Source organism: Mesoplodon mirus (assembly GCF_964341445.2).
Source record: "Mesoplodon mirus genome assembly, chromosome: 3".
In the NCBI taxonomy this organism is placed as follows: domain Eukaryota; kingdom Metazoa; phylum Chordata; class Mammalia; order Artiodactyla; family Ziphiidae; genus Mesoplodon; species Mesoplodon mirus.
In genome coordinates this window covers 25,939,935-25,957,126 of record NC_138978.1, presented here as the reverse complement: position 1 = coordinate 25,957,126, position 17,192 = coordinate 25,939,935, and the positions used below count along the sequence as shown (strand labels likewise).

The following is a 17,192-nucleotide window of genomic DNA, read 5'->3' as shown; positions in this document are numbered from 1 at the left end:
AATGGATGGGGAGTGATTTAATAAGAACTTGTCAAATATATGTCTCCCTGACGACTTAAAATAACTAAACTGTTCCAGCAGATGTGACTACTGGACAACTAGGGGGAAGCTCTCACAGATGATATCCAGGGAGAAATGATCAAAACTAGGCTAATAAAGCTGTAAATAATATGAGAAATAACATTCAAGTTTATGTAACAGGAGGCATAAACCAACTTTCAAGAGACTTGGCCAGAAATAATCTGGGAAATACAACGTGAAGACAAAAACTCAAATGTTCTTGGTCCAACATATTTCTTCAAAAAAACCTCAAAAGATCTATGTCTGAAATCAAAACATGTGGGAGCCTGTCACTTGATGACTGCTAAAAATTCTGTGTTTATTATATATCAAGGCAGCTCTGTATCCAAGAAAAGCATAATACTAAATATATCTCCTAATATGCTGTGTGAATTTGGGGATAAGTCTTTTTTTTTTTTGGCTCCGTGGGAAACAGCCTCATTTGGTGTTGAGGGTGGGGGGGAGGAATTCATTTAAATAAAAATTTGTTGTAAAAGTTTTTCCTGGGGCAATATAGGCTGCAATTAAGTAAATTTTTTTCAAAAGCAATGTCAAAGAGAAAACAGTACAGGAAAAAGAATCAGTGAGGTATATGACACAATTTTGATTTTGGAGATATTCATTCAGAAAATTCATTTAATAGTCTATTCTTTTTATTTTTGCAAGACTGAATGATGTTTATGTGCTTTGAGATCAGTCAAAGAGAAAACGAACCCAAAAAGGGCAATCCTGTAGCTCCCCCATAAGAGTACCTCTTGCCTCCTGGGATGAAATATGAGTATAGCTCAAGAATATGGGCTTCACCATGGGGAAACAACAGTTTGCACTTTTGTTCTAGCTGAAAGCAAGAAAAGCATGTTTACTAGCTAAAGAAAAGCAGGAACAAGGTCAGTCAAAGACTCAGTAGTAGGCTGAACAACTGAGACCCATCAGGCATGGAAGGCTCTGTGACCTAGCTCCTGACAAAATCAAATCTGCTTGGGCCAAGAACTAAACGTATTTGAGAGGGTTAAAGGTAAGAATGGAGCAAAAAAAAAAAAAAAGATCGGGCTTCCCTGGTGGCGCAGTGGTTGGGAGTCTGCCTGCCGATGTAGGGGACACGGGTTCGTGCCCCGGTCCGGGAGGATCCCACATGCCACGGAGCGGCTGGGCCCGTGAGCCATGGCCACTGAGCCTGCGCGTCCGGAGCCTGTGCTCTGCAATGGGAGAGGCCGCAACAGTGAGAGGCCCGTGTACGGCAAAAAAAAAAAAAAAAAAAAAAAGATCAAGAGAGGCTATGATAAAACCATAACTCTCTGGGTTATTAGCCTCTTACTATAAAAGAGTGGTGGTTTGTTACTTGTCCTGCCTAGCTTTTGATTGGGTTGGAACCTGAGAAAATAAATGTTCCAATAAAATCAGCAGCTTCTGAGGGAGCTTTCTCCATCCTTCTTAGCTGGCTCTGTTGGAAACCCGTGGGGGCACAGAGTTAAATTAAGATCTCAGAGGGACCTGTTCCAAAAACAATTTGTCACAGAAACTTGCTACAGGTTCTCATTGGGAGATGGAGGAGGAAACGGTAGATCTAAAAATGAACTCGACCTTATTTGTGCCAGAACAAAGTATTAGTGGGGGTGGGGTAGGAGTAGGGGGAGGAGGGAATGCTTAAGAAAAAATCTGCTAGAGTGACAGATAACTTGAGAGAACTTCCCTAAGCGGGGGAAAAAAACTTTTACAATACTAGAGGATGATGGTTAGCCAAACTACTTTGGCTGTTTTCAGATTAGACACTTTCTGATGCCTATCATCCTATAATTTTAGCAGCAATCAAACCAAACACTTAATTAAATAGAAAATATTCTCAAAAGATAGTTAGTAGTTTTAATTTTCAAACACACACTTATTTAGAAATCCCCTCTTATGGCTGTCAATGAAATTCTGGGAAAAACGTATCACACACAAGGACTTTGTGAGTCTCAGAAGCCATAACACACCTCATTGAACAAAGGACAAATATATGATTGGTACTGCAGGTTCCAGTTAAGAGGCAGAATTACAGATGGACAAGTCAAGAAATAGGCATGTTTGGAATTGGGAGATGTTACATTGCTGAGTATAAGGAGATCAACTGATATCTGTTATTCTCCCTAATCTCAGAAGCGGAACCATTCAGGTCTAGTTTCAACTATGCGCTAAAGCAAAGAGATCTAGTTACCAAGTTTGAAATATCCTAGGGTCCAGCCTAAGAAAACTTCATGTTACATGAGGTAAACATACATAAAACACTTGGTATTGTGCCTACCACACAGTACATGATTAATGAAAACTGGCCATAATTTTTATTTTTATCGAAGTATCTTATACCTAGCAGGCACTCAAAATATATGTATTGACAAAGAATAGATGACGTTAAGTAATTACTGGATGCTATTAGAGTTCTATCTAAAAAAGTTTCTTCAAACATCCACTTTAATAATATTTACCGTTACATATGTTCATCTTTCAAGTCTCAGCTTAAGTGTTACCTCTTCATAGACAACTTCCCTGTCCATCTTATTTATAGCAGGTCCTTTTTATTAGCACAGCATACTATTTCCCCTTTATAGCTTTTATAATAACTTGTAATCATTTTATCAGTATCTGTTTACTTATTTATTGTTTCTCTCTTCCATTTGTCCCTACATTGGATGCTTCCTGAAGGCAAGAATGATTTCTCATCTTCCTATATAGTTACATTTCCTTTATACTTGAGTTAAATCCCTGATGTCAGAATTTATACCCATTTCTTTTGGTTCTGTCTTGAGTGGAGTTGTAAGATAGTTAGGTCATTAGCTTCCAGGTAAGAGTTTCTGATGTGTAAACATGGCCTGTTTCTGTACAGAATAACTCCAATTTCCTTAATTTTTTTTTTTTTTTGCGGTACATGGGCCTCTCACTGTTGTGGCCTCTCCCATTGCGGAGCACAGGCTCCGGACGCGCAGGCTCAGCGGCCATGGCTCACGGGCCTAGCCGCTCTGCGGCATGTGGGATCTTCGCAGACCAGGGCACGAACCTGTGTCCCCTGCATCGGCAGGCGGACTCTCAACCACTGCGCCACCAGGGAAGCCCATCCAATTTACTTAATTTTTCCTCATAGAGTTCCTCTAATTTTCTAGTTAGTTTTTCCCTTATCCCATGTGGAGACTGACACTAGATAAAGTATACTAATATAGGCTTGGTGAAAATCTGACCGATATTGAATACAATGGGAAAATGACCTTACAATTCCTACAGCACAGAGTATGTTGCTATTTCCAAATGGGAAAAAAAAAAGTGTAGTTTAATAGAGTTAGATGGACCCTAACACAAATCTTAGCTTTACTGATTTACCAGCTCTATAACCACAAGGAAATTACTTAATTTCTCTTAGCCTCAATTTTCTCTTTAAAATAAAAATCCCATACCCATAGGCTTGTTTTATAATTAAACTATCTAATATCATACTAACTACTCATTAAATGCTAGCCTCCCTTCTTTCCTTCCTGTATCTTACTTTTTTTTCCCCGACTATTCTTCTGTCATTTTTTGGTATCCTCAAAAATTTAAGTCCATTTTGAATTGTGATCATTTCTCCTATTTTTCCACATTCTCCTGATTCAGAAGATGAAAAAATTATATAAATTTGATGCTTGAAACATACAGGAGTTTATACTCTTGGACAATTCAAGGAACTTTTAAACAGTGATGTAGTTCTTTCTAAAAGTGGGTAAAACAATGGAACCATGGGATGCTGAGGTAGTCCCAATCATATATTTTTTAGATAAGTATGAGAGATGGAAACTAAAGAGTCAGAAGTAGAGATGGTTGCATATCTTCATGTTTACCAACATGCAAAAGCATTTTAAACCTAAAATTCTCTCATGCAGTGGCATGCAAAACCAAACGCAGCATAGAAAGAAGAAAGGGGATCAGCAAAGAAGGCAGAAGGTTACAGCAACCAACTGAAATAAGCTTCAAGTTCATACAAACCTCCAACATTAAATTGCTATGTCTGATATAAATGTTTTCACCATCTAGTCTCTCTCTCTTTTTCTGTGAAAATGAAAGAGGGAAAAACAGAAAAGCATAAAAAATTAAAATGTTGTTCTTGCGCGAAAAACTGCAAATTGGCAAACCAAAAAAATATTGAAAATTAAATGTCCATAGCGCAGCATATGCCAACATGAAATGGTCACAGAACCACAAGGACACACAGAGAACATGATTACTGCTAGAAAATGGATGACACTGTTCATGAATGATGGAAGAATGCGATGATGTTATTTAAATAGACAGTGCTCCTGGCTTCATTGGCTTCTTACATAACAAGCTGCTTTATGTTCCTCTTTGAGCTGTTTGAGGGTTATCTTAAAATGCATGACTTTAAGACTTGACTCTCCGTGTTCCATGGAGTAGGGAAATGCTTTAAAACATTATTTAGCGTTTTGGACATTATTTCAAACTTAGTAATACTGCAGGTACGTACGGCTCTAATATCTTCCATAAGAAAGATCTAAGGGCATTTTATACATGGTCAATGAATATTCTCTTCAGTAAGAATTGATTCATCCTACTCTATGGTTGGGAAGAATGAGACGCAGAACAGCCAAACCCATAATTATTAGCAATACTGGGAGTTGCTGCTATGATGGTTTCCATGATAAATATGCATAAAACATTGTCAACGATTCCAAGCATATGGTACCACTGTGAAATATTTCTTATAAAGTTTAAATATAAAGGATAGATTTGGCCTTCACTAATTATTTCATTGTGTTTAAAAAGATATTTTCCTACTGGAAAGTTTATTTTAATGAAATTTTTCAATATATAGTATAGGATTATAATTTCTTTGGTACACATATGTGTGTATGTATATGCATATATATACATAACATGTGTATATGTATACCTACTATTAGAAAGTAATTTCGGATTAAGAGAAATCAATGAAAAGAATGGATCACTGTCTTTTTAATGCACTTTGAAAGTCAGCATGGGTGACGGTAAAGTGATTTTGTGAAAGTGAAAAATGGCTAACCTTCCTCATTCTTATCAGATCTTCAGTTTTTTCTGCAAGCTTCTGTTTTGCCATTATTAAAAAAAGAAAGAAAAATGATAAAATATTGGCTCATTGAAGTTTTTTTGAACCTTCAACTTATAATTTTTTTTTAAGGAGCACGGAGTGGGAGGGAAGAAAAAATTGGGGAGGGAGGGGAAAAGGAATAAGTGGCCTATTGGCACAAACCTGTGTTTGGTCACCATTTGAGGTGGGTACTGTGACCTCGATGTGGGTTTTTTCCACCTACATTTAAGAAATAAAGTGGTAAAAACATTTCAGGTTAGTAGGTTTCTATGAATAGCGTCATTTCCAAATCAGCTGCATCTTTAGGCTGCTTGTGAAATAAGCTGATATGTAATCATCATGATGCAGTCTTACGGGGGTATTACAGGGAAGGACACTGCTCTCAAGAGCAATCTGTTAGTTCACCATCACATTCTCAAAGCTGAAGAGGTAATACGGACAACCAAAGGATCAAAAAAGAAAATTAAGGTAATTATTCTATTGATGAAGAGAACATATTTATACTTATTTATTAAAAAGTACTTATTAAAAATAATAATTTAGACTTTAAAAAGTCATATGTTTTTGTTTTGCTTTTTAAAAATGATGTAGAAGTATCTTAAATAACATATAAACAAATTTACAAATGAAGATACCAATGTATGACATACATGACAGAAACAAAAAGAAAATCTTTACAGTTTAAAGCACATAAAATAAACCACATATGACACCAAGCAGGTAAATACAAAAAATTTTGTTAGTTGATCAATATATTTAAGGAGGCAAGTTTAACCCTTGAGTTTATTAGACAACAACATATCAAAATAAACTCAATCCAAATTGTTACTGATGCATGCAATTACTTCCAAGGCTGATTTATAAATAAGCACACACAGGGCTCAGCTGCAACATTCAACACACTGTAATCTCCTCTCCAGGGAGTTGGAGCCCATGTGTTCGGTGGATGGTAAAGATTCATCCTTAAGAACAGGAAGAGAATAACTAAGGCCTCCTGCCTGGCTTTGAAATACCTTTAGCAGCAGTCATTTTATATATGCAAAATGGAGTAAGCATAAATTTAAAAACCAAGAGTGAGCAATGCCTAAAGCACTGGATATATCAAAATGAGAAAAATGTTTTTATTAAGGGTCAAATCAATCACCCTGTATCATTACGTTCTTTACAGAACCTCATTAATCTGTGGTTTTGATGTACTCTTTCTTTCTTTTTTTCTTTTTCTGGCCACTGTGCAGCTTGCAAGATCCTAGGTCCCCAACCAGGGATCAAACCTGGGCCCTCAGCTGTGAAAGCACATAGTCATAACCACTGGACCTCCAGGGAATTCCCTTGACACATTCTTTTTAATCACACGTGTCAGTATTACCTCAGAATATAATGTCATTGTGCTGTTTTCTCTAGGACTGAATGTAAAGAACATAAGATGATACCAACCTTTGTGACACTGTCAAATCATAAGCACATCTGGCTACAGTCCTTTTAACTACTGGGGTAATTAACAATTTGGGTTATTTCTACTCTGAATCCCAGTAGAAATAACTGGGATTATTCTGGGATTATTGCTGTGTTGCCATTAACAAGTTATTTCACCTGAGTTTTAAGTCTTTTATTGATAAAATGGAGATAATATCTTCATAGAGTTGTGAATGCTTAGCAAATGGAAGTTTTCAATTATTTTGTAAAGCTTAAATTACTTGTTTAAATGAATAATGACTTCTTGCTTTGGGTCCTTAGCAATCCAACAGCAAGAAATTGAGAGCCTGTACTTCAGTCTAAGAATGGAGACCAAGTAGCAACAGTAGTTCTATTTATGCTCCTACAGAGAATATCAATGGAGATAAAGATGCACACGAGGAAAGGTACTATCTCCACACCTGCAAAGTAGGTCTTGTCAAATGACTCAAGATGCCAAAAAGCTATCTCTATCTGGCACCAACTTAGTGTTAGGCAATGAGATTTCCACAATTACAAGGCTACTTTATTACTACTGCTGCTTTATATAGTAAATACGGCTTCAGGCAAATTCCATAATTATTTTCTAACTGCTACAAATAAAATCAACCCAGAGTCACCCTTAACTCTGTCACTACTATTACAGTAACAGAAGGTTATCAGAGGTGGCTTTCAGTCTGATCTCAATACAAGTATCTCAAAATTTACTTATATAGAATTAACTGGCAAGAAGACCCCCAACTGGCACTTAAATGGTGAGCATATAACAGGAAGTGATCTCTCCACTCTGCTGAGGTCCCAAGAGCAAAGGGAACCTATTCTTTTTTTTTTTTTTTTTTGCTGTACGCGGGCCTCTCACTGTTGTGGCCTCTCCCGTTGCGGAGCACAGGCTCCGGACGCACAGGCTCAGCGGCCATGGCTCACGGGCCCAGCCGCTCCGCGGCATATGGGATCCTCCCAGACCGGGGCACGAACCCGTATCCCCTGCATCGGCAGGCGGACTCTCAACCACTGCGCCACCAGGGAGGCCCGGAACCTATTCTTGAAGATACTTATGTCTGTCAGATAGGCAAAAGAACAAATAAGTTAGCAGAAAGCCAAAAGAATCTTAGCCACCAAAAAGATTCCCTTGTCAATTCCAGTAATTTAACACTTTTCAGTTAGTATTACAAACGGAAGGACAGTCAAAAGTGCCAGGTGAGCTACCCTAACATTAAGAACTGAAGTAGTCTAACATTAAAAAGGCACTGTTGATACTGAACCCGGTGGTCAATGTCATGCACATTTGGCTAGATACAAAAATGCAAACACCTACCATTCACTCTGGATTCAAGCTGGTCTCAAAGGACCATAAAAACTATATGTCATATTGAATAGTTTTGTGTTTTTTTTAATACAATCAAAACAGAGCCAGAGGGGCTTCCCTTGTGGCGCAGTGGTTGAGAGTCCGCCTGCCGATGCAGGGTACACGGGTTTGTGCCCCGGTCTGGGAAGATCCCACATGCCGCGGAGCAGCTGGGCCCGTGAGCCATGGCCGCTGGGCCTGCACGTCCGGAGCCTGTGCTTCGCAACGCGAGAGGCCACAACAGTGAGAGGCCCGTGTACCGCAAAAAAAAAAACAGAGCCAGATTGGCCACTGCTCTATAGGCAAACTAGATATTGAACTGGCTCCAAAAGAACAGGATTAATCCATCTGCCAAGGGGAGAGCCCTTACCAAGGTCTTATATGGTTTTAAATTTCTTAACAGACACATAAAAGTGTAATTTTTCTTATAAAGACTGCTTCTATTAATTCCTGTTGTCAACAGTGAGACTCGTATTTACTTCAATAAATCTGAACTGACAGCTCAACTCCATCACTGCTTAAATGTATTTTAAAAAGCTTATCAACATATAAAAGATCAGTCCAGATACTGTTATTCCTGGGAAATCCACTAATTAAATTGGTGATTTTTCAACAAAGTTCCATGACTGTGGGTACAATCAACTCAGAACTGTAAACAAGCCAGTAGCATAACCTCCCCTACATAATGGATCTTCCCCTTTTTGTAAAGTTTCTTAAGATTTGAATAACCATATACATGTGCTTTATATAATATCTGGATATTCTTTGGGTATGTTACACATATATCCATTTTAGGAAATCAAATTATATTTCACTCATACTAGCAGAGCTTACTCTTAAAAAGGAATGTGGAGATTCCTTCTGGATGAGTAAAAATTATTTTTAAAAACAGATGATCACAGTGCTGGTGTGTTTTACAGACTCATTTTTTAAGATTTAAGTTGGGTAAAGCTGTGGGTCACCAGAAAAACTGGGATAGCTTATAGTACTTCATGACATAATTCTATGAATATATTTTACAGGTTAATGGGAGATATCTTCTTTCAGAAAGAGTGAGGAAGAAATAACTTTGTTAGGATTCGACAAAAGATAGTGCTTTGAGAATCTTCCTGGTCAAAGAGTCAACACCTCTGAACCAAAAAGTGAATTAGCTAGACATTTGGGCTTATGACATACCTTCCACGCTTCTGTGAGCTCTGGCTCAGGTTGCTCAGGTGGGACTTCTTCCTTTTTCACTTCAACCTCCACTGTTTCCTTTGGGGCTTTAGAAACCACTGCTTTTTTAACAGGTGCACCTGGGACGCTGCCTTCTGCGGCCTGACTCTGAGCAATGGCTGGTGCAGAGGTGGGCCGAGGACTTCGGTCTGCTGAATCAACGGCTGCTGCTATGTGAAAAAGGCACAAGTGAAGGATAAGGGAAGGCAAGAGTCACTGTACTACTTCACAGCCACCAGGTGAAATAATTGTGACTCCAGGACACATACGAGTAGTACAGTGTCCAGTGGGCTATCAGACAGAAGGTAAAAAATAAATTATTAGTGCTCGGGCAGGTAACTGATGGCAATAATGGCAATAAGAAAGCTAAAAGTATCCTAACAGAAAAGCTACAATGTCCTGACGATAATGTTCCATAAAGGGTGGGACAGGAGGTGGGAGGGGGGTGGACGTGGACAGCAAAATATGAAAAAAAAAATGGAAAACTCATTTTATTAAAAAGTTGGCAAGATTGTTTAACCTTGTAATCTATTAGTTTCAAGAACCTGCAAGGTAGTCTATGAAGGAAAAAATGGGTTAATTAAGTCTGATTTCTTCTATGAAGGCTTTTTGAAATACAGATCCATTTATTTATAGGTGATTTCAGGAACCTAAAAATATATTCTAGGAAAAAGGATTAAGTCTGATTTCTTCTGCTAAGCCTCCTCGGAATGATTACAAAATAGCTTGATAAAGGAATCTTCTTATAAGACATGTACACATTTTGATGCTTCTTTAAGCTTGTTTAAGGGCAAATCTTTGAACCAGACACTTTCCTTTTTAATTGTTTGATTAAAAAATAAAATTCAGGGCTTCCTGGTGGCGCAGTGGTTGAGAGTCCGCCTGCCGATGCAGGGGACACGGGTTCGTGCCCCGGTCCAGGAGGATACCATATGCCGCGGAGCGGCTAGGCCCATGAGCCATGGCTGCTGAACCTGCACGTCCGGAGCCCTGTGCTCCGCAATGGGAGAGGCCACAACCATGAGAGGCCCGCGTACCGCAAAAAACAAACAAATAAATAAATTTAAAAAAATAAAATTCAATCCATTCAGCCACTCTATGTCCTTTGGTTGGGGCATTTAATCCATTTGCAGAACACTCTCTGACATAAATTGCAACAAGATCTTTTTTGATCCACCTCCTAGAGTAATGAAAATAAAAACAAAAATAAACAAATGGGACGTAATGAAACTTAAAAGCTTTTGCACAGCAAAGGAAACTATAAACAAAATGAAAAGACAACCCACAGAATGCGAGAAAATATTTGCAAACAAAGTGACTGATAAGGGATTAATCTCTAAAATACATAAAAGTTCATGCAGCTCAATATCAAAAAAAACAAACAACCCAATCAAAAAATGGGTGGAAGATCTAAATAGGCATTTCTCCAAAGAAGACATACAGATGGCCAAGAGGCACATGAAAAGATGCTCAACATCACTTATTATTAGAGAAAGGCAAATCAAAACTACAATGAGGTATTACCTCACACTGGTCAGAATGGCCATCATCAAAAAAATCCACAAACAATAAATGCTGGAGAGGGTGTAGAGAAAAGGGAACCCTCCTACACTGTTGGTGGCAATGTAAATTGGTACAGCCACTACCATACAGAACAGTATGGAGTTTCCTTAAAAAACCAAAAATAGAGCTACCATATGATCCAACAATCCCACTCCTGGGCATATATCTGGAGAAAACCATAATTTGAAAAGACACATGCACCCCAATGTTCACTGCAGCACTATTTACAATAGCCAGGACATGGAGGCAACCTAAGTGTCCACTGACGGATGAACAGATAAAGAAGATGTGGTACATATATACAGTGGAATATTACTCGGCCATAAAAAAAGAACAAAATAATGCCATTTGCAGCAACATCGATGGACCTAGAGATTGTTGTACTGAGTGAAGTCAGTCAGACAGAGAAAGACAAATATCATAGGATATCACTTATATGTGGAATCTAAAAAAATGGTACAAATGAACTTATTTACAAAACAGAAATTGAGTCACAAATGTAGAAAACAAATTTATGGTTACCAAGAAGGAAAGGGGAGGGGAGGGATAAGGTTGGGAGATTAGGATTGGCATATACACACTACTACATATAAAACAGATAACTAATAAGAACCTACTGTATAGCACAGGAAACTCTACTCAATACTCTATAATGACCTATATGGGAAAAGAATCTAAAAGAGTGGATATATGATTATGTATAATTGATTCACTTTGCTGCACCGCAGAAACTAACACAACATTGTAATCAACTATACTCCAAAAATATTTTAAAAATGAAATAAAATTCAAAACCTTTGGCCTTTAGTCCTTAAAAAAACCAGAACAACCCTTTGAGTTCTACCCTATCCTCTTGCAAAGTCTTATCAATTTGCATTATTGTTCCTATTCTCTAATATATTTAGGGCAGTAGTTCTAAACCAGGGGTGATTTTGACACCGCAGAGAACATTTGGCAATGTCTAGAGACATTTTTGGTTGTCACAATTGAGGAGTGAAGTAGGAGGGGGTACTGGCTCTAGTGTGTACAGGACAAGGTTGCTAGGTTAAGAAACCCTGATTTAGGGCAAAGACTGTATATAGACTAGACAGACTGTTTTAGAGGGAATATACAATATAAGCTTATGACAAAAGCTTTATCTTTTCACAGAGTTAAGAGTTGTTTTGGTTTGGATTACTGGGCATCTAAGTTTCAGATCACTCACTTAAAAACAATCACTCATAACCTTTTTATGATTTTTATCTTCATTCTTTCAGGAACTAAAAGAAAACATCCATATACTTCGTAGTAAGACCTCACTTACCTGGTAATGTCTAGGAATGTAGTGTGTTTCCACATGATTTAATATTTCTGATAACAGATCATTATCCTTCATGTGCTAAGACTTTTTAATTATCTTACATGGAAATCTTTATAATTTTTATTACACACTTTCCTGCCTTTTTTTTAAACATCTTTATTGGAGTATAATTGCTTTACAATGGTGTGTTAGTTTCTGTTTTATAACAAAGTGAATCAGTTATACATATACATATATCCCCATATCTCTTCCCTCTTGTGTCTCCCTCCCTCCCACCCTCCCTATCCCACCCCCTAGGTGGTCACAAAGCACCGAGCTGATCTACCTGTGCTATGCAGCTGCTTCCCACTAGCTATCTATTTTACATTTGGTAGAGTATATATGTCCATGCCACTCTCTCACTTTGTCCCAGCTTACCCTTCCCCCTCCCTCCCCGTATCCTCAAGCCCATTCTCTAGTAGGTCTGCATCTTTATTCCCGTCTTGCCCCTAGGTTCTTCATGACCATTTTTCTTTTTTTTAGATTCCATATATATGCGTTAGCGCACGGTATTTGTTTTTCTTTCTGACTGACTTCACTCTGTATGACAGACTCTAGGTCCATCCACCTCACTACAAATGGACACTACCAGTGTCCATTCATCGATGGACACTTAGGTTGCTTCCATGTCCTGGCTATTGTAAATAGAGCTGCAACGAACATTGTAGTACATGACTTTTTGAATTTTGGTTTTCTCAGAGTATATGCCCAGTAGTGGGATTGCTGGGTCGTTTGGTAGTTCTATTTTTAGTTTTTTAAGGAACCTCCATACTGTTCTCCATAGTGGCTGTATCAATTTACATTCCCACCAACAGTGCAAGAGAGTTCCCTTTTTTCCACACCCTCTCCAGCATTTATTGTTTCTAGATTTTTTGATGATGGCCATTCTGACTGGTGTGAGATGATATCTCATTGTAGTTTTGATTTGCATTTCTCTAATGATTAATGATGTTGAGCATTCTTTCCTGTGTTTGTTGGCAATCTGTACATCTTCTTTGGAGAAATGTCTATTTAGGTCTTCTGCCCATTTTTGGATTGGGTTGTTTATTTTTTTGATACTGAGCTGCATGAGCTGCTTCTAAATTTTGGAGATTAATCCTTTGTCAGTTGCTTCATTTGCAAATATTTTCTCCCATTCTGAGGGTTGTCTTTTTGTCTTGTTTATGGTTTCCTTTGCTGTGCAAAAGCTTTTAAGTTTCATTACGTCCCATTTGTTTATATTTGTTTTTATTTCCATTTCTCTAGCAGGTGGGTCAAAAAGGATCTTGCTGTGATTTATGTCATAGAGGGTTCTGCCTATGTTTTCCTCTAAGAGTTTTATAGTGTCTGCCCTTACATTTAGGTCTTTAATCCATTTTGAGTTTATTTTTGTGTATGGTGTTAGGGAGCATTCTAATTCATTCTTTTACATGTACCTGTCCAGTTTTCCCAGCACCACTTATTGAAGAGGATGTCTTTTCTCCACTGCATATTCTTGCCTCCTTTATCAAATATAAGGTGACCATATGAGCGTGGGTTGATCTCTGGGCTTTCTATCCTGTTCCATTGATCTATATTTCTGTTTTTGTGCCAGTACCATACCGTCTTGATTACGGTAGCTTTGTAGTATAGTCTGAAGTCAGGGAGCCTGATTCCTCCAGCTCCGTTTTTCTTTCTCAAGATTGCTTTGGCTATTCGGGGTCTTTTGTGTTTCCATACAAATTGTGAAATTTTTTTAGTTCTGTGAAAAATGCCAGTGGTAGTTTGATAGGGATTGCATTGAATCTGTAGATTGCTTTGGGTAGTATAGTCATTTTCACAATGTTGATTCTTTTCCTGCCTTCTTAAACTGAATATTCTGAACTTAACTTTTCCTGATAAATTTAGATGTATAAGCAGTAAAAATTAGGTCATACAAAGGAATTCCATGAATCAGAACAGATTAAAAATTGAAATTCATAACTACTTCATATACACAACATCAAGAAAAAAAATGCTTGATGTTCTGTAATGATGTCCAATGAAAGAAATAACTCCTCAGAGGATACATAGGAAAAGCCATAGAAACACAAGGATCTACTTTATCTTTCCTTTTTTTTCCTTTTTTTTTGTGGTACGCGGGCCTCTCATTGCTGTGGCCTCTCCCGTTGCGGAGCACAGGCTCCGGACGCGCAGGCTCAGCAGCCATGGCTCACGGGCCCAGCCGCTCCGCGGCATGTGGGATCTTCCCGGACCGGGGCACGAACCCGTGTCCCCTGCATCGGCGGCAGACTCTCAACCACTGCGCCACCAGGGAAGCCCCTTTTTTTCTTTTTTTTAAAAAATATTTTATTAGGGCCTCCCTGGTGGCGCAGTGGTTGAGAGTCCGCCTGCCGATGCAGGGGATACGGGTTCGTGCCCCGGTCTGGGAGGATCCCATATGCCGCGGAGCGGCTGGGCCCGTGAGCCATGGCCGCTGGGCCTGCGCGTCCGGAGCCTGTGCTCCGCAACGGGAGAGGCCACAACAGTGAGAGGCCCGCATACAGCAAAAAGAAAAAAAAAAAAAAAAAAAAAATATTTTATTAAAGTATAGTTGATTTACAATGTTTGTTAATTTCTGCTGTATAGCAAAGCGATTCATCCATATATATATTCTTTCTCATATTCTTTTCCATTATGGTTTATCACAGGATATTGAATATAGTTCCCTGTGCTATACAGTAGGACTTTGTTGCTTATCCATCCTATATATACTAGATTGTATCTGCTAATCCCAAACTCCCAATTCTTCTGCCCCCCATCCCCCTCAAGGATCTACCTGATCTTTCAATGAACACTCTGTAGCCTCTTGCAAGTCCCTGCTACTCATGAGTGCTCTAAGCCAGTCAATGAAAGAATGGCAGATGGCAGACCAAATCTAACAACACAGGGGAATGTGACAAAATATTTTGCTCACAGTTGTGTTAAAGTATCATTATACATGTGTATTCACACCTCCTCTCAAAGAATTAATTCGCTTCTGCCTGGCATCAGAGAAACATAGCCCATGCTTTCACCATGTGTTATTTTGCCACTTGCATTTGGTTTTAATCCAGTACTAATACTGCAGAGCCAAATAATTTAAGTCTTCAGCATTTCTAGCCCTGGAAATCTGTACTATATGTGGGAAAGTAGGTATAGGTGTAGAAATCGGCAGTTAGAAACAGAGGCAGAAAGTTCCACCATTTGTAAAATGTCGAAGATATGAATTCTACAGGATGGTTGGTATACTCAGTGGATATAAAATCACTTTATAAATCCTACATATAATAACTTTTAATATCATACCTAAGTCTTTGTATTTTTTTATGGGTTAATATTATTTCAAGAGTATGTTGGGCAAAAACTAATAATGCACACATTGAAATGCAGTTCAAGTGAAACATATCACTAGGAGCTCTGGAGAGAGGCAAATTTCTTTCCTTTTCTCCATAAGAAGGCTATGAAAACTATGGATCACCCCAGAGAATCATGGTAGTTGACTGTGGTTCTTGTCTTTTTAAACAGCTCTATTGACCCATAAAACTCACCCATTTAGACTATATAATTCAATGCTTTTTAGTATATTCAGTGTTGGAGGTAATGGTTACTTTTTAAGATGTTTTGGTTTTTCAGTTTTATGAATTCATTTGTTAACTATTAAAAGATTTTGATACATAGATAGAGAACATTTAACTTTAAAAATTCAATTATTTCCCATTATTGAAGGTCTAGGCAAAGAAGAATGCTGGTTGTCATATCTTGTGGACCCATTAACTCCAGTATTATGTTGCTCTTACCTGACAACAACAGAAACTTAGTTATTTATTAGAGCAGAGAAGCGTAAAACTCAAAACCATCACATTGTGTAAAAGGAGTCTTAAATTCTAGTTCTTGTTCTGTTACTTACTGGAATAATTTCTGCTAGTACGGTATAGGTACAATGGGTATGCAGTGGATCAGTGATCCCATTATCAGAGGGCCCACATGAGTCAGCTACAGATCTTGAAAAACAAACAAAAAACCCAGCTGATGCTCAGTTCCACAATACACAGATGTGGTATCTAAGAGTGAGGCCTAGGTATTTGTTTTGTTTTAAAGCTCCAAAGATGATATGGATGTATTCCCCTGGCAAGAATCACTGCAACCACTACTCACTGGACGGATGAACAGCTTGGTTGTGTGATCCTAGGAAGTTATATAACTTTTCTTGTGCCCCGGTTTCCTCATGAGTAAAACAAGAATTCCTAAATGTTTCTTGTCTGCTAGGTTGTTGGTACCAAAGAGGAATATATGGAAATGGTTTGAAAAGCAAAAAGTGCAACAAAAATATAAACTGAAAAATCCTTGCTGTCATTATTAGCTTATCCTTGTGACTTCCCCCTCTTATTATATGAACTAGGATTGAAACCAGTTTTAGTTCTTCAGCTGGTGAAGCAGATGCTTTGAGCACCAGATATAAAAGAGAAAGGGAATGTTCATTAAAATGAGGCCCCTTATAAAGCATTTCTTATTAAAGTTTCCCTAATACACCATCTCTAGCTTAGAGGATTATATTCATTAAAAAAAAAAAGAGGGAGGCCTAATAGGGGAAAGTCTCCCTTTTAAGAGGAATAGAAAAGGATCTAGGAAAAGGAGGGAAAAACAGCTTCCATAGAAATGTTTCCAGTACTTATACTGAGAAGACAGCACACAGAGAAAAAAAAAAAAAGATACTTAAAAACAGAACTACAAAAGATTTGTCCTACTCAGTTTATATGCAATTCAGATGATTAAAAGATAATATATGTAAAATGTTTAGAACAGTGTCTGGAACATACTAAGTGCTCAATGAATACTGACTATTGACATCTTTCATTCTCCTTCTTCTACAAAAACAGAAGTCATCATGGTGAAGAATAAAAAATGCAGCACTGGGAGAACAGTTCTAGATTCTACCTCTAGCTCTGTCACTGACTAACTATGTGACCTTAGGCAAATCACTTGAATTCTAAGGTCAGGTTGTTAAGAAATAAGAAACATCAATGAGTATCCTTTTAAGAAATTAGAAAAAGAACAGTTCAATAAAAGCAAAAGGAAAATAATAAAGATACTAGCTGGCATAAATTAAATTAAAAATATATAAGAGGGCTTCCCTGGTGGCACAGTGGTTGAGAGTC

The 17,192-nt window shown here is 38.1% G+C and overlaps 1 protein-coding gene across 19 annotated transcripts in view; it reads right to left on the bottom strand.

Annotated features, from left to right (window-relative positions):
* EPB41 (erythrocyte membrane protein band 4.1) overlaps positions 1 to 17,192 on the bottom strand; it is a 204,227-nt gene that overhangs the window by 54,564 nt on the left and 132,471 nt on the right. For 11 of the 19 annotated variants that reach the window (XM_082613567.1, XM_082613580.1, XM_082613562.1 and 8 more), the window contains exons 12-14: positions 9,117 to 9,325; positions 5,306 to 5,362; positions 4,048 to 4,110 (exon numbers count right to left, since the gene is read on the bottom strand). In XM_082613567.1, coding sequence (XP_082469693.1) covers positions 4,048 to 4,110; positions 5,306 to 5,362; positions 9,117 to 9,325 — 329 coding nt within the window. Of the gene's footprint in view, positions 1 to 4,047; positions 4,111 to 5,098; positions 5,141 to 5,305; positions 5,363 to 9,116; positions 9,326 to 17,192 lie in introns of all 19 variants that reach the window. The other 8 variants (XM_082613579.1, XM_082613569.1, XM_082613570.1 and 5 more) reach the window with 5 other exon arrangements.